Below are 17,929 nucleotides of genomic sequence, written 5' to 3' on the forward strand. Positions count from 1 at the left end.
ATTGTCCACAATAGCTAAACTGTGGAAGGAACCGAGATGCCCTTCAACAGATGACTGGATTAAGAAGTTGTGGTCCATATATACAATGCAATATTACTCAGCCATCAGAAAGAATGATTACACATTTGCAGCAACATGGACGGGACTGGAGGAGATTATGCTAAATGAAATAAGTCAGGCAGAGAAAGACAATTATCATATGGCTTCACTCATTTATGGAACATAAAAAATAGCGGGGAGATAGGTAGGAGAAGAAAGGGAAGAAGGAAGGGGGGTAAACAGAAGAGGGAATGAAGCATGAGAGACTATGGACTCTGGGAAACAAACTGAGGGCTTCAGAGGGGAGGAGGGTGAGGAACTGGGACAGGCTGGTGATGGGATTAAGGAGGGCACGTATTGCATGGTGCACTGGGTGTTATACGCAAACAGTGAATCATGGAACATTACATTAAAAAAATAAAACAACAGCAAAAAAACAAATACTGGGCCACACTTAATGAAGCTTGGTCAGTGGCAGGTAACTTTAGCCCCAGTGACTCAGTTTACTCATATACACCAGGCCTATCCCGGTGCTCCCAGGTAGGGCCCAAGGGCACTCCATGGGGTAGAAAAATACGAGCAGTCCTGCCTTCAACAGGCCTACAGCTGAAGAGGAGAGACCTAGAGGAGACAAGACAGGACACCGACCAGAAAGGCTCCAGCCTAAGCTGGTCCTAGCTCAGGCAGCCAGCCAATAAGCAAGCCACGGGCTCTACCTCGTGGTGGGCACCTGGGACTCCTCTGCTCCTCAGTCCTGTACTGCCACACTCTGACACTTGCAGCTCCTGGTCACCTGAAGACGGCAGGAAGGAGGAGTATGGGTGGATCAGGGTAGACTCACGGCGAATCAGGCTCCCTGCTTGCTCCCCCCACCTGCCAGTGCTGGGTCTTCAGGGCCGGGATGCGCAGAATGAAAGACACCCCCCCCCCCCAATGGCTGAGCAAGGAAGGAAACACAACCTTCTTTATAAACCCAACAACAGACCCTTCTGGACTTCCCGCAGCCCCCAGCCTCTGCAGCTCCACCTGCACACGTTCGGTTGGGAGGGGGCTGGACAGAGCCCGGTATGGGAGGATGGTGTCCAAGGCCAGCCTGGACCCAGAACACCCTTCCTGGAACATGGTGAAGGATGGGGTTTCCAGCCGTGACCATCAAATATTTGGTCTAGTATTTAAGCCTTCGGAGCAATCCCGTGCTTTGCCCCAATAGCTCCACTCTTACAAATTTATTCTGAAGCAGGTTTCTCAAGGTGTTCCTACAGAATTGAGAACTAATAAATGTTACTGGAAATAAGTGTCACATGATCAAATAAATTTAGAAACTGCTAGGCTAAACGTTTTTCCCCGCAGGAATTTCCCAGTCTTTAAAAGACTAATACCTGCTGTAAACCTTCAAGCAAAACATACAGCTTGCTGCAGTTTCCAAACTTATTTGGCCGCCTATGGTCTTCTGAGTGTTCTGAGGAACAATTCGGGAGACGCTGCCCTATGTGCCAAGCATGGATGGACACTGTTCCCCATGGCCTGAGTCAGAGTCACAGTCATTACAACACAACAAACAAGGATAACTTTAAAACGATACTGACTTCCCCCCTGACGCAGGGACACCAGCCACGCAGCTCACAGAGCTCGAGGGGCCCCTGGGTGAGGTGTCTCACCCTGAGGGGGGCCCGGGCCCCAGCCCGCAGAGCTCACACTCATCCCTGCCTGGAGGGAAAAAGCCATCACCAGGGAGAGGCAGGATCTGATCCTCAGTAAATGATCTGACTCTCTCTAAACTAAAAGCCAAAGCCAACATGGACAGCCCTGGAGGAGATAATGCTAAGTGAAATAAGTCAAGCAGAGAAAGACAATTATCCTATGATTTCTCTCATCTATGGAACATAAGAACTAGGATGATCGGTAGGGGAAGAAAGGGATAAAGAAAGGGGGGGTAATCAGAAGGGGGAATGAACCACGAGAGACTATGGACTCTGAGAAACAAACTGAGGGCTTCAGAGGGGAGGGGGGTGGGGAATGGGATAGGCTGGTGATGGGTAGTAAGGAGGGCACGTATTGCACGGTGCACTGGGTGTTATACACAAATAATGAATCATGGAACTTTACATCAGAAACCAGGTACGTACCGTATGGTGACTAACATAATATAATAAAAAAATTATTATAAAAATAAATAAAAAGAAAAAAAAAGCCAAAGTGATAACCACATCAAAATACAAGCCTTGACCATGATTTGTAAAAACTCGGCCCACTGCTGATCATCTGTGACCCATCTATGTCTTCCATACAATTGGATCTATTCAAGCTGTGCTGAGAAAATCTTCCTTTACCCTTCACGTTAATTCTCAAGGTTAAGTTCCCTAAAGTTGCATTTAAAGTCCTGGCATTTTAAACTGCAATATATACATTGTTATTGTACACACACACACACACACACACACAGATACATGTACACATGCCCACACACATGTAGACATACATATGCACATTTTTTACAACAAAATTTTTGCCTCCATTAATTAATGTGTATAAATGTCTGGATCAAGTTTCCAGCAAAATAAATCCAAACTCTCCTATCCAGTCCTACCCCAATCTGTGCTTCAAGAGACGTCATTAAAGGCTGATTCGTGCCCAGAACTGGAGCTAAATGTCCTGGGTAAGCCCTGCTCTCTGGCCTGCCAGGGATCCCTTATCTGGCTGCCCATCTCCTACAGTCTGCACTGGCTCCCGCTGACCTNACTCGGCTGGGAGGAGACAGCTCTGGTGGGGGAGGCAGAAAAGATTAATCACCCTTTCCTATTTTATGGCGCTCCTGACAGCACGGGCTCTGCCTGCCCGGTACAAAACCAGACCCATAAAATCAGAGAGGAGGAAGACAGAGACCGTGTGAAAAGTGAAGGAAAATTTGAGGCCAAACATTCGTATCATTCCCAATTCAGACTGATGGGGTTCACATCAGGTCAACAACATGGTGTACTGACACTGGACTCAAGAACTGTAAAAATGGGGAAGAGCTGGTCTCTGACCTCAAGAAACTCACAACCAGACACAGACATGCCAGTGGTGTGAGGAGGGCAGAGGCGTTGAGAGGTGTGAGGTGATCTGAGGAGGTGTGAGTGCGTGTGGGGAGATGTGGACAGATGTGAGGGAGCGTGCAGAGGTGTGGGGAGGTGCAGGGAGGTGTGAGGGGGCGTGACGGGGTGCGCGGAGGGGTGAGATGGGAGGTGTGGGGGGTGTGAGGGAATGTGAGGAGGCATGGTCGGCAGGAGGAGGCGTGAAAAGGTACGGGAGGCAGGAGGCGGGGAGGCGTGAGGAGAGGCGACTGCCTGGCGGGGAGGGCAGCGTCACAGCCGCAGGGCCGGGCCGTGAGGCAGCCGCCTGAGGCGGGGAAGGCCTGTCGGGCCCTGGGCAGCTGCGTGCAGGAGGCGTGGGCTGGAGGTGGCACAGTCAGCAGTCAGAGCGGTGCTTCCAGAGGGCACAGGGGTGAGCACAAGCAAAGGGCTGCTGTGGGGTGAGCAGGGAGGTGAAAAACAGGCGTGTGTTTAAAGGCAAATCAAAGACAGAAGGTAGGTGAGTAGTGACTCAGGTCAGGGGCGTTTGGGGAGACACCGGGAGTGACTACAGGGTTTCTTTGGGGTGAGAAAACTCTCAAGCTGGCGGTGGGGATGGCCGCACAAGGTGGGTGTACAGTGGCCCCGAGATGGGGCACCGCCTGGCAGGCGGGTTATGTCCCCACGAATGTGCAGGAACAGGAGGGAAGTGAGCAGAGGCCAGGGAGAGAGAGGCCTGGGTGGGGTCAGGCCCGGGGTGGGGAACTGTAGGTGGGAGGGTGCCTTTGGGAAATGAAAAGGGGGGCCGTTCAGTAGGGCTGGGACCTTGGTTTTAAGATCGGGAGACCCAGACGTAAAGAGAAGGGGTCTGGGCCCCTGACTGATGGAGGGAGAGGCTGGACAGCAGGGCGTGGTGGAGGGTGTCCCTGGAGGGAGGCGGACGGTGGGGAACCTGAGGCAGGAAGGAGGGCCCAAGAGGGGGTCACAGGGACAGCAGGGAGAGATGGCCTTGGGGGACTGTGAGGTCTGGCTGGAACCCTCACGGGAAGGGAGAGTCCCAGCTGCTTCTTAGGGAAACAGAAGGGCGAACGAAGGGCTCAGTTCTCCTTCCCCTGCCATCCCTTTGGTCTCTACACAGTTGGTGAGAACACCAGGGTTTTCAGGAGCTGCTGTGGCTGTCAGGGCTGGAGGGCAGGGCAAGGTGGGAGTGCAAAGCCACTTCCCTTGGAAACTGCTGCTGTCTCCCAGAAATACAACATTTCCCATCGCAGACGCCCGCGGTCTCAGCATCACTTCCACTGTGGCGAAAAGTCCTGCCCAAAACTGGTACCACGGGAAGAAAGCTAGGTGATTTCTCAAGGTCATCCAGGGTTGTGGACGTCACTGTGAGTGATCCTGGCTCCTTGGGTTCTGATTTAAGACCAAGTTCTGGGTAGGCATGAGGTGGAGCTGGAAGCTGCCCAGGCTGACCCCTGAGGCTGGGGTGGAATGTCAGCCACCCCCTGCCCCACCTGTGGGCCTGCCCAGGGTCCCCTCAGTAACCCCAGGCCCCTTGCACCACTTTTCAGATGACGCAGGAGGGCCCAGCAGATGACGGAGAGGCTCTACAGCGGCTGCCGACCTCGGCCTCCCTTCGCCCATAAATTACAGTCCCTGACCTTCTCCCCAACTCGGCTCTACCCTCTGAACTCCCGCCTGCCTGTTTTCCCTCCTACTGACTCAAGCTGGCATTTGCTGCCTCACGATCATTTTTCCTAAAGTCATGTTGGCTGCTTCTGGCAGAAATGTCCCATGCTGTTCTTTGTGGGTATGACAGTGTCCCTTGTGCATTCAGCAAAACGAAACAAAAGTAACCTCTCTGTCCCCAGAGGCAGTCTGTGGGGACTCAATGGAGCACTGTGCTTGCAGACGCGCACTTGATTCAGAGGCGCTGTGTGCAGCCATTCTGCTCTAGAAACCCCCACCCCACACCACCTGGCTCTCTGGGCCTGCCTTCTGGGCCACCGCTCCCTGGAAATGAACAGGCCGAGCGGACACTCCCCAGCCGTCCCAGCCCGCACAGGCTCTAGGCTGCACACACCCGACCTCCGTGCGAGGTCCGGCCGTGGGCTGAGGCCCCGGGAGATGCTCCCAGGAACTGAGCGGTCGGAGGCTGTGCGCGCCAAGCAGGAGAAGTCGAAGGAAACCAGTATGTCTCTCTCGCTCACACACGCACTCTCTGTAAACGTATGTACGCAAATTCACTTGGAAATGTTAATGTCTCTCTCGCTCACACACGCACTCTCTGTAAACGTATGTATGCAAATTCACTTGGAAATGTTACAAATTTATGGTAGGTTTAAGTGTCATTATAAAGTATGTCACGTATAACCCAAAGAAAGAAAATACCTAGCCCAGGGACGCCTGGGTGGCTCCATCGGTTACGTGTCTGCCTTCGGCTCAGGTCATGATCCCGGAGTCCTGGGATCGAGTCCCCAGTCAGGCTCCCAGCTCAGTGGGGAGCCTGCATCTCCCTCTGCCTGCCTCGCAGGTGTGTGTGCAAGCGTGCTCTTTCTCTCAAATAAAAACAAAACTAAAAAAAAAGAAATTACCTAGCCCATACTCATGTGCCCCCCACACAGTTCAACCTCGAACACAGACATCTTTGCTCCAGCTCTGTTTTATTTTTAATCAATAAAAACGAGATCACTGAAGCCCCCGGCGTCCGTCTCCCCAGTTCTAATCCCTCCGTCCGCTGCAGAGGTAATCACTTTCTGAATCCAGCCTCACCCTTCCCAGGAAGGCTTATACTTCTACTGTGCATGTGTGTTCACAAATAACACACAGAAAATCAATCTACTGTATATAAAAATACAAGTACTGGCTTGTGCGGTGTTTCAGCTCATCTGAACAATATTAACACTTTCCACATCCTTGTGCAACTTGTTTGTCCACCCATCATGATGTGTTCACAACATCTGAAGGTTGAAACACACATTCTCACTAAGGCCCGGGGTCCCACTGTCCACAGGCCACAGCTGTGGGTCCTTCTCAGGCACAGAGACATGTAAAGATGGTTAAGAGTGTGGACTCAAGCTGACTCACCTGGACTTGAATCCTGGCTCCACCAGTAGTCAGCTGTGTGACTCTTGAGAAAGATACCTAACCTCTCTGTGCCTCACGTACCTCACCTGTCAAATGAAATTAATCCTAGTACCCACCTCGTAGGTTTCTGTGAGGATTAGGTGAATTAGCACACATGCAGCACTCAGACACACGCGGTTCGCCACCCCTGCTGCTGCTATTAGTCCTTGCACGTTCTCGGACCACGATTCTAAATGCACAACTACTAAACCGTGACCACAGAGACCTCCTTGACCATAAAAGGAACTTTCACACTCACAAAGTTTACGAACCAAGACACATTCGCTGTTCGCCCTTACGGTCCCTCCGTGCTGCCCACTTCCTGATATACCGGGGAAATTATGCAAGCCTGAGGCCCTGGTCTCCCCAGGTGACGGTCGGTGGTCAGCTGCCTCTGCATTGCCCCACTCTGAGCACCCTCACTCACCAGAGCAGGGACGGACGACAACCAGAGTCCCTGAGACCAAGATGGCATTTCCCCCCTTCTGCAGGAGTCCCGGAGCACAAGCATCAGACACCTCTAGGGGGTCAGCCCTCAGGTCAGCCCTCTACGAAAGAGAGGGCAAGCATGCTGTCTTCATGTGCGTGGAGCCTGACCTTGGATTTAAAGCCATGGAACCCCAGGAAGGAAAAAGGTGGAAGCTGTTCGTGCCATAGAATTCTGGGGTGCAGCAGCCTGAAGCCAAGGTGTGCTCTGTCTGGGTCCTGGGCTGGCCACGTGTGCAGGGCCTCCAGGGTCAGGTCTTCACCATTTCCAGTCCTGCCTTTGAACTTGGCGAGCTCACCGTGCAAGGAGCTAGTCCTGCTCATGTCCTGGCCTCGTGCTGCCCCGAGGACACAGACAGAGTCCCCAGCACTGGCGTAAGCTGCTTTCGCATGGGATCCCGGGACAGACGGTGATGTTGCCTCCCCTCTGAACTTCCCTGCAAGTGCTGTGAGCTGTCTGCAGCCGTCCGGAGAGTATGCTGTGCTGTCCCGTCAGGCTGAGCCAGCACCCGAGATGCCCTTCCAGGCGCCCGCACGTGGGTGCGCACGTGTGTGTCCGTGTCACCGCACAGTGGGACTAGGAGCAAGAGCTGGGCCGCACGCCCAAACTGTCCCTGACTCTCAGGGCTCCCTCGGGGAACAGAGAAAAGGCCTCACAGGAAAGAGGCATCTGCACTTGCTTCCTCCCGTCCTCTCCTGTTTCCAGTTCCCACCGGTCCAGCCAAGTTCTGCTCCTGCCTGCACACCTCCAGGGCTCAGAGGATCTCCCTGTCCTCCTCAACAGAACTGGGCTCCATCTGATGGCGCCCACACCATCCAGGCTGCCCCAGAAGGCTCTAGGCCAGCAGACAGCCCAGGAGGGGCAGTGGTGCCCCCAAGAGTGCCCCTCACATTCAACCAGCAACACACGGAGCCTGGCCTTCAGTTTCCTTGCTTCTCGTCGTCGTCGTCGGGCACCTGAGTGTCTGGATTCAGGGCTGTGGCTGGCCAGACAGCCATGAACCTGCTCGGCTCAGCCCTGAGGACCTCTCTTCGCCTTTCCGGGCCTTGGTGTCTACTGGTGAGACAAAAGGGTTAGTCCCAATATTCAGGTGCCTTCTACCTTTAAAACTCTAGGACCTGAAGGGCCTGTGGCCTCTGCCCTGGGAAGCCCCACCTGTCCTGCTGCAGCCTTCTTCTCAGGGGGCAGAAGGAGGTGGGCCCAGCAGCCCCCACAACACCTGGGTCACAGCAGCCCAGTCCCGCCCCAGGCCCACTGACTCCCCTGGGCAGAGGCCACGGGAGAAGCGCTTGCCGACTCACTGGGACGGATGGAGACTGACCGTGCAGATCATCGCCCCGGCAGGGTTCTCTCTCTTCAGCCTCGTGAGTGGAAAGGACCTTGACCACACGAGGTGCCACGATTGTATGTTTCTGAGCCGCTCCTATGGCAACGGCCACCGCGGGTCACGATGTGCTGGTCAAGGCCCGGCCTGCAGCTGCTGCAGACGAGCAACACACACACAGCCACACCGTCGCAGCAGGGAGCGGACCTTCCCCAGTACAGGAACCTTAGCTTGGGGGTCAGCGGCCAGCCAGGCCCCAAGGCTCCAGGAAGGAAGGCCCCGTGCGGCCACAGAGGGCCACGTCTTACCACGGCAATGATCCTTGCACCAAATTTCGCAGAACTACAGTGTAAGTTAGCAGTGAAAATGCCTCGGTGTTTCCTCACCACCCCCAAGATAACTTTTTTTTTTATACTAATATTTTTTATTATATTATGTTAGTCACCATACAGTACACATCCCTAGTTTTTGATGTAATGTTCCATGATTCATTACTTGCGTGTAACACCCAGTGCGCCATGCAATACGTGCCCTTTTCTGCCTCAGAAATGAGGAGAACTCTGACATTCCCGGGAACACGTGCCCTGGCTGGGGGCAGTGTGGTGCCTGCTACGGACCGGCTGCTGGTGTTCCCCCAAATCACGGAAGTCCTGCTCTTCAGTGTGATGGCGTCAGCGGGTGAGGCCTCCGGGAGGCAGTCAGGTCAGGAGTGTGAAGAGGGGCAACAGTGTCCTCCTAAACTGGGCCCCAGAGAGCGCTCTCTGCTCTCCGCCATGTGGGGACCCAAGGAGAAGTTGCCATCTGCAACCTGGAAGAGGCTCTCACCGGAGTCCAACCGTAGTGACACCCTGATCTCAGACTCCCAGCTCTGGAACTAAGAGAAATCCCGTGCCGTGAAGCCACAGAGTCCACGGTATTGTGTTACGGCAGCCCGCGCAGCCCAAGACGGCATGGGCGACACTCCTTGTATCCACCGCCAACGCAACTGCCCTCGGTCCTTCCCAGAGAGGAGGCAATGTGGCGGGACACCAGCAGCGAGCCCTCCATCTGCTCCTGCAGCTGCCCCCGGCTCACCGCAGGCCACTGGGTGGGGCCTCCAGGGACAGGGACCAGGATGGTGAGGGACAAACCCACATCCCATCAGAAACAATGAAAGGAACTGAGAATGTCCCACCCCATGCGGACAGGACCTGGGAGGATCCATCAGCCACCACATCTGTGAAGAGCTGTCCTGGGAGGAGGGACCATATCTGCTCTGAACGGAAAGGGAGCTAACCAGACTTCCCCCAAGCACCAACTTTCCATCTCAATGCTCGGAACCCCAGGAAGTTGTCGCCAGGCACGCACCAGAGCAAATGGATTTGCCTTACACTTAAATCGTAACAAAAGCCACTGGTTCTTTTAAAAACAAGCAACATGCACCCTAGAGGGAGAATCGTAGAGATGAAGGAGTGACCTAAGCCCCCAACCTTCCATTGGAAACATCCTACTTTGTGTCACCAGCGTAAGGAAAGTCACCAAGCAATGTCAGCCAACGGCAACAATGTAGTCTGTTTGTCTGTTTATCCACTCAACACCAACTGCCATCCAGGCAGGAGCCATGTGTGCCCTTAACCCTGTCTACACAGCATCTGGAGAGTAACAGGCTCTCAGAAACACAAGAGAGCACCACCTCAATGTCCGTCAATGGGGGAAAGGATGGCCACCTGTGGCAGATGCCCATGGACTATCATCCAGCCTCAAGGAGAAATGATGTCGTGACACCTGCCATGAACCGGAGGAGCCTCGAAGACATCACGCTTGGTGAGAGACGCCAGGCACAGCAGGCCATGGACAGTGTGATTCCTTTGATGTGAAATATCCAGAACAGTTCACCGCATGGAGACACAGAGCACATTCGTGGCTGCCCAGGACTGGTGAGAGGGGGAAGGGACTTGGGGGGATGGAAACGTCCAAGAATTACACAGACGTGATAGCTGCAGAGCGTGAAGGGCCCACGTACCACTAAACTGTACCCAACACAACGGTAATTTTATGTTGTGTGAATTTCACCTAAATTTTAAAAACATACTTGTTGAACGAGCGAATGATTCTCTAGGCTGCGGTGGAAACTGGTGTCACCGTGTGAAAGCTGTGTGTGGACACTTGTACTGTCCCCTGGGACAGGCATGCAGCCCTGACGTGGGGCCAAGCCCACGGGGAGCCATGGAGCTCACATTCTGCACACTTCTCTCCCTGCTCCATCTGCCACCGGCCACACACGATGCCTGATGGGCAACAGAGCCCCCGGCAGTTCTTGGGTCTGGAAACCGGCGAGGGCAGCAGGGGGCAGGGGGCAGCCTGGGGAGCTGATGCCATTGTGTGTGGGGACTACTCCCTGAGTATCATGCTTAGCAAGTGTGTCTGCCACAAAAGGAGCAGAGGGCTGATGATGTCACAGGACATCAGGTCAGTGCAGGGCCCTCACCTGTGTTTCCCCCAGCCGGCAGGAGACAGGTTTCTTTCTGTGTGCTATGGGTGGCATGTGACTCAGGGCACTCCGTTGCTGTTTGTCTGTCCTTCCCCATAGTCAGTGGCCCTTCAGGGAAGAAATCCCAACTTACTGCCTCTGGCCTTAGGCACCTGCATAGGTGATCAATAAGATTTGTTCAAAACCAATGACACTCTCCAAGCAGGAGATGAAAACCCAAGCCTGTTTCCAACTCGTCCCAGCAAAAATAATAGGACAAAGATGGGGTGGGAGCTTGGTGAGAAATGCTGGGTTTGTTCTAACCTGGTCCCCCGAGGACCAATCCAGCCCACAGCCTGTTTCTGAACGGGCTGCGAGCTAAGAGCTGTTTTTATCTTTTAAAAGAGACATATGAAAAAAAAAAAAAAAAAGAAAACACAGCAGAGATCATATGGGGCTCACAAGGCCTAAGACACTGACATGGGTACGCATACTCCTTCCTCTCTTGCGGCTCGCCACACGCAAATTTGGGGAAATCAACCCACCAGTAGAGAAAGTCCACTCGGGCTTCATCTGTCCTCACTGGTGAACAGACTCTAAACTTTAGGCCTGGGATAAATAAAAAGTAAAATATCGACAAGTCTCTGCAGACCTCTGAGTGCCAGTGTGGCGGGTATCGTCGGGACTGTTGGCTGAGGCCATTTCTGTCCCGAGAAAACCAACCTGCCAGAATGTCAGGCCCGACACAGACCCATACAGCAGGAAGAGACTGCTCTCTTCTGGCTACAGCTACAAGGAAAACAGGAACCCCCTGACCAGAGCCACTCCGCAGAGCACGTGATTTGCTGTCTCAAAAACCTGAGAGTCTGTGAGTGATGTCTCAGGGACGAGCAGCCTTCCATTCTGCCCACGTCCTTCTCTGGTCAGGCCGTCCCTCATCGCCCTGATGACGTCACCTCCCAGATGGTCCCCTCCCTGGCACTGGAGGCCTTTAGGGGCTAAGATGAGGGATGCACGATGGCCCCCTGGTTGGGGAGGGCACGTGGTGTTGGACACAGCTGTGAGTAAACCCCCTCCCCCCAGGGATAAGCCAGCCCTGGGACTGTGCTCTCCCCCTGCCCCCACTAGTCCCTGCTTGTCTGACCCAGGGAAAGATGGGGGCACTAAAAGATGCCACAAAACCCCATAGGTGGCACGGTGTGTGGGACCCAGACCAAGGCTCCTGGTGGGGACAGGAGCCGCAGTTCTGTGCTCTGTGCACAAGGACCCAGCCGGCAGGCTCAGCCCAGCTTCTGCTGTTGGGAAATCAAGGCTTCGTGGTCAGTGGCATTGGATTTCGGGCACGCTGTGAGAGTCTAATCGTTCCTGAGAGTGCTGAGGGCATTCACGAAACGTGGTTCACCTTAGGTCGGCACTGAAGCAATAATAACGGCAGCAGAGAGAATTAAAAGCTTGTGCGTGGAGGAGCGATCTTGGGCAACTGGGCTGTAGAATCAGAAGGCCTTTGCTGAGGGAAATTTTTAGAAGTGAGATGGGGAAGCTACTTCCTGGGAGGGGCTGGGGCTGGACGGTAGACTGAAGGCAAATAAGGGAACTTCTCCTGGGTTCCATGTGTGCAGGCCCTTGCAGAGAAGCACACACAGGTATACACACACACACACACACACACACACACACACACACACAGGTCTGGAGGCTGGGAGCCCACTGAGTGACCACAAGGAGCCAGTGCCAGGGACCAAGAGGTCATGGGTGTGCTGCACAGAGGTGAGGCCGAGCATACTCCCTGCCCTGGTGTGACTGTTTGGTCCCAGCTCTGAAATAAGGTACTTAGGGACTGTCAAAGGCTTGCCTTGCGCGTTCCTAAGCTTCTTACTTCTTCATAATCACCAACAGGCCTAGAAGCGCCCCTCCTCACACCTCCTGGATTAGGACCTGACACACAACAGTATTTGGTAAACACGTCTTGATTAACAGACGGCCAAGAACCACAGCAAGACTCACTTATTCCTAAGATCAGCACCTCCCTTTTCCTGGTAGGGGTGGGGAGAGGGTCCTTGGATTCGATTTTGGCGGCCTCCTGGTTCCCCATCAGCAAGGATGAGGACGGGGGTGCATTTCGAATTAGGGGTGGCGTGTGCGGCAAGCACAGGGTCACAGGAGCTGGGTCTTGACCCGGCTCTTCACACCAGCCTGGGTGACCTTGGACAAGTCACTAGAATTCTCCTGGCCTTGGTCGCTCATCTGCAAAATGAAGGGCTGGGCCGCTGGACCTCCCACTCCCCCAGCTCTGGGCTTTAGGAGCGGGAGCCGTGGGGAGCCACTCAGTTCCACACGCCCCCTAAGGCGGGCCAAGTGCAATGTGGCAGTAAAAGTCATTTTGATGACACGGTGGGGTGATAAGGCAGAGCCGGTACTGGGGTCTGACCTTCCAGACTGCGGTTTGGTGTCTGGGCAAGAGCCAGGGTCCCTCCTGTTAGCTGTAGAAAGAGCACCTTAACTGAGGTGCAAAGGGTCACAACACAGACGGTGTCTCCTTTAACCTGCTCCAACGAGGGGAAGGAGCACCGTGGCTGGTGCTTTCCTGGGGAGGACGGTCAGTAACCAGCCAAGGGAGCTGCACTATGGGTGAAGCCAGGATTCAACCTCGGTCTTGCCCACACAGGCCCTGCTCCTTCCATTCCCAGCGTTGCCCCCTCCTCTATAGGCCTTTGCGCATACCCCATGACCCCCAGACTCCCACGAGATGCTCCAGCACCCTCAGAGCCTCAGCTCTGCCCCTTCCCCCCAAGCAACTGTCCTGCAGCTTCCCGGCCGCCCTCTAAGACGTGCTGGAGTCCCGGCTCCTGCGTCAGCATCCATTAATCACACCACGTCCCCCCACCCCCCTACCCCCCGCCGTCCCAGGAGTTCACTTCTCCTTTTCCTTCCTCAAAATGCCCTTCTGTCATGGCAGGGATTTGTCATCGGGCTCAAGACAAAGCTGAAGCAGTGAGAAGTTGACCCCACTCCACCCCACCCCACCCAACTCGGGGGCCCCAAGAGTCTGAGGTCCAGACCCGTAATTTCAGGGGAAAATGGCTGGAAGGCACGGCTGCCCAGGTATCCGCTGAGCCCATGGCCACACCAGGAGCTCTACAGATAGACCTGCTCGCCCAGGGGCTGCCCTGACACAGATGCTGGCAGCCTCAGCTACTGAGCCTCGACCCCACAGCCTGGGGTGGAGGGCACCCCAACACCCCATGCACAAGGAGGACAGACCTCAGTTCAAGCCTTGGCCCTACCACTTCCTGGTACAGCGAGGAACTGAGCAGGAGTTTGGCTGTACCCTGCACTGATGCTGGGGACCAGAGCCAGAAACGGCAGGTACTCAACACTCCATGTTCCAAAGACAGCCCCAGACATTTGGGGCCAGACGTTCACACAGCCGTTCACACACCTCACACAGGGCCTGCTAAGAGTCAGCAGAACCAGTCCTACCACTAGCCTCCTCCCCACCTTCCAGCCTGTCTGAGAAGGTAGAGAGTGGAGAAGAGGAGACATCAGCCTGTTGGCAGGAGAGCAGCATGCGTGGTGGGAGGTGCGACCTTCACCCCAGGTCACGGAGGAGAAAACCCCAGGGGAACTGCTCAGGGGGGTTAGGAAGCAGGGGACCTCACCACACCACTCCATGGACAGGCGCTCGCTGAGCTGGGAAGGCTCAGACCCAAGGGGTGTAGACAGGACAACAAAGTGGGTTGTGGAGAGTCCCAGCAGAGGCCAACCTGGGCAGTGGAGGTCTGAGGGCACCCGGACCTCGGGGGGCGGTATCCGTCTCCACCTGGGGTTTCTGTAGGCAGCAGAGAAGGAAAGGGGCAGGTGGGGACCTGGGAGGAGACCCCGGGGGGGCACCAGCCCATGACCTGTGTGGCCACACCTGAAGAAGGGGTTGGACAGAAGGCAGACAGGCAGAGGGAGCCAGGATAAAGTAGGGTCCACCATGTAGATGCGGCTGCATGGCAGCGTCACCCACAGAGCCAGAGGCTGGACCCGAACAGGCAGAGTGTCACTTGGGACAACGCTGCCCCTCCTCGGGCCAGGCCCGGAAGAGCCGGATTCCCAGGATGGAGGAGGAGAGGCCGAGAGCACAGGAGGCACCCTTCCACCCCAGGCCCTGCAGGGACGGGACATGGCCCCCAGGAGCCGGGCCGGGAGGTGCCACAGAGGCTGCAGGCGCCTGGACAAGCTCCTCACCAACCCGCCCCTCCGCGGGGAGATGATAACACCCTTCTCCCCGCTTATCAGGGAGGCTCCACAGAGACACGTAGGTCAGCCTCGGGCGCTGGGCCAGGTGCCGAGCACAGGACAATGACGGTACGATGTCCCCCAGCTGCAGGAGCACCTTCCAGTTCCTCCCAAACTTCTGCCCTCTCCTTCTTCCCACCCGGCCTCCCGAGCTGCCACAAACCTGCCTCTTCTCTGAGGGCTCGGGTCCCACTCAAGCCTCTCAGAGCTTAAACATACACCCCTAAGCGCCCTGAGTTATCGCCTAGCTGTGCCGTATACAGTTCCTATCTCCCCAGCCGGGGATTCGGCTCCCAGAGGACAGGGCTGCATCTACCGTAGACTGCTTTCCCATCTGAACACTGTACCACAGAGCACGGGCCATCACGCAGACGCAGAGATGTGGGGGGCCTCCCATCACTTCCATGCCCTGACCATGTAACCTTGAGTGAGCCACTGAACCTCTCTGGCCCTCCACAAAATGGGGACCGTCACATCACTCTCGTCAGAGGGCTCTTGTGAAGAACAGGACAAACCAATTAGGACGGAGCCTAGCACCAGTGCGTGCTTCCTGATTTGCGCCTTGCCCCCTCCCTCCCAAATCTGGTGGACTCGTTCTGAGATGGGCCCGGGGGCGCGGGGCCATAAAGCTCCCCGGGCCATTCCAGTGGTTGAGAACCTTGTCTAAGAGAAGGCACGTGGGAGAGAGAGGAAAGGAGAAACTCTCAGAGCTGAGAGTCAAAGGGGTGACCCGCTAGAACCCCCCCAGAAACAGAGTATTTGTCAGGAAGCCAGGGCATGGCTTTGCCCTGCAGGGTCTCGGAGGCCAGCACTTAGGTACCACCTTCTCCTGCCAGCCACCCAGGAAACAAGACTTGGAAGATACAAAGGGCTTGGGGCCGCTTGGCTGGAGTGGCTCTCTCGGCCTGGTCACTCTTTCCCTCGCTCAGCATTTACTTGCCAACCAGCAGACAGTGCAGAAAATGTGCAGCCCTGCCCGTAATCCAGCTAGTGCACAATTTGCATGTGATTAGCAGAGAGCCATGGCACTGGCCTCAGTTTTTGTCTTCCTTCCCCCACCCCACCCTTTTTTTTTCTTAAAAAGGGACACAAAGACCGCAACACAAAATATGCTCACTGTCACAGTTCTTGTAGTAACATCAACCTACCTGACCTGTGTATCTCGCTAGAACTACCTCCCTCGATCTGATTAAAAAGCTGGAGGGTCTGCAATGGAGCTGATGACTGCCTGACTAGCTTTTGGGCTCAAAAGTGGTATTTGGACAGATAATACCCATGACTCGTGGACTGGAAAACATGAGGATACAGCAGACTTATCAGAAGGCTACCAGTGTAGAGCTGTTTCTGTAGGACTACAACAGCCACTAACTTGTACATAACGCTATTTTGTAGCCATGGTTCTGCAGATTCTCAGTCCCGGGCTCCCACCACATCAGGGCAACCATTTCCTACCTCTTCTTGCCTTTCTTTTTTGAAGACATATTCTTTAGAGAAACAGGGACGCTGCTAAAAGGACCAGAATGCCTGGCTGCACAGAATGCCTCTCTCCGTGAGAGAGCTCTTACATGACCGTCACCCGGTGACATGGGTAGACTCCTGCTGAAAATGGACATTTTAGTGCTTGGAAAGCTAATGAGAATCAGAGATGACGATGATGGCGTTGTCTAATTAAGCCTTTTTGCAATACTTTACACGGTATTTGCAAAGCACTTTACAATTACTGTCCTTTCCTTAAGTCACAGCAGCTGAGCCCATTCACATGTTCTCCCATTCACTTATTAACAATATGCCCCATAAGCTGGCTCCTCTGGCCCGTGAAAGAGCCTCAGTAAACTTCATGGCTTTTTCTTGGGGCCTCTCAGACCAGCTCAGACAGCCAGCCTGACCTCCTGCTGCCCCAGCTGGGTGCTACAGCAGACTGCTGTTTAGCAACCCTGAGAAATGAATTCGTGAGCTCTAGATCATTCGGCAGGGCTCTGAAGCAGGAGATTAAAAACATCTCATCCAAAACGGGACAGTCCCGCCCCGCCGTCGCTCAAAAATATCGGTGTCTGACCCAAATCTGGAGGCCATCGTGCAGATGACCTGTCCAGGCTCAGACCAGATGCTCTGGGATGAGGGGACGGAGGAGAAGTTCTAGAGTTCGAGCCTCCCTGGTGGGCACACCGCCCAGCAGTACCCGTTCTGCTGTGTGCGGGAGGCTACCGCTGTGCCAGGACAGGGAGGGCCCCAAACCCACCGGATAATGCGGAGTTACACGGGCAGAGACCGACTGGTGGCTCCGGCCCACACTTTCTCGTTCTTTCGCCTCTTTTGGGAATGGGAGGGCGTGACCTCACAGAAAGGGCTGCAGGCAGGACAGGGATCGGGCGACCCCAGAGCCAGAGCCTTCTGCCCACACTCTGGGCCGCGTGGCTCCGTGACCGCCCCCAGCAGCCTTGGCCCCCGCAGCTGGCGCCGCGCGCAGGGCGGGGGTCGCACCGCCAGGTGAGCGCCGTCCCAGGTGCCTCCCGCGACTCACCTGCGTGAAATACAAGTTCATGAGCGTGAGGGTGAAGAACTGCAGGCACACGGGGAAGCAGTAGAGCAGCCAGAAGACGAAGGGGCTGAGCGCGTTGGCCGCCACGAAATCTCTGAAGTAGAAGGAGAAGAGGACCGTCCGCAGGGAGGCCCAGAAGAGGCAGAGGAAGAGGAAGACGCTCTGGTAGCTCAGCCTCTTGTGGCGGTAGCGCAGCACCAGCCAGAGCTGTACGTAGATGAACACGAAAAGCAGCGAGTAGAACACGGTGTAGACGATGGTGAGGCCGAGCTTCACGTAGGGGGGCACGGCCGGGGTCAGCGTGGGCGGCAGCGAGTCGTTGCGGAGGGGGTCCCACGGCGGAGCCTCCATCGGGCTGGGGGCAATGCAGCGGGGCGGGGGCGCGTCATCTGGGCTCGCGGCCGCCACCGCCGCCGCCGCCCCCGTGGGGGTCTCCCGGCATCGCGCTCCGCCCGAGCCCTGCGACTGGAGGAAAGAAAACAAGCCGCACTTCCTCCCCCGGCACCACATGATCCACTGGGGCGGCCTTTGTCTGCGATTGGCAGCGCCGCGCCCGCCGCCCCCGCGCGCCCGCCAGCCGCGCGCGCCCCTGCCCTGCCCGGTGCGCCAGCGGGCACCCACCCCGCGGCCCCGC

At 55.6% G+C, this 17,929-nt stretch overlaps 1 protein-coding gene across 1 annotated transcript in view; it reads right to left on the bottom strand.

The window, feature by feature from the left end:
• GPR137B (G protein-coupled receptor 137B) overlaps positions 1 to 17,831 on the bottom strand; it is a 50,038-nt gene extending 32,207 nt beyond the window's left edge. Inside the window, exon 1 of the mRNA XM_008689673.2 lies at positions 17,278 to 17,831. Coding sequence (XP_008687895.2) covers positions 17,278 to 17,805 — 528 coding nt within the window. The 5' untranslated portion in view covers positions 17,806 to 17,831. The remainder of the gene's footprint in view (positions 1 to 17,277) is intronic.
• Positions 17,832 to 17,929: the final 98 nt, after the last annotated feature.

Source organism: Ursus maritimus, unplaced genomic scaffold (assembly GCF_017311325.1).
Source record: "Ursus maritimus isolate PB19 unplaced genomic scaffold, ASM1731132v1 scaffold_7, whole genome shotgun sequence".
Taxonomy (NCBI): domain Eukaryota; kingdom Metazoa; phylum Chordata; class Mammalia; order Carnivora; family Ursidae; genus Ursus; species Ursus maritimus.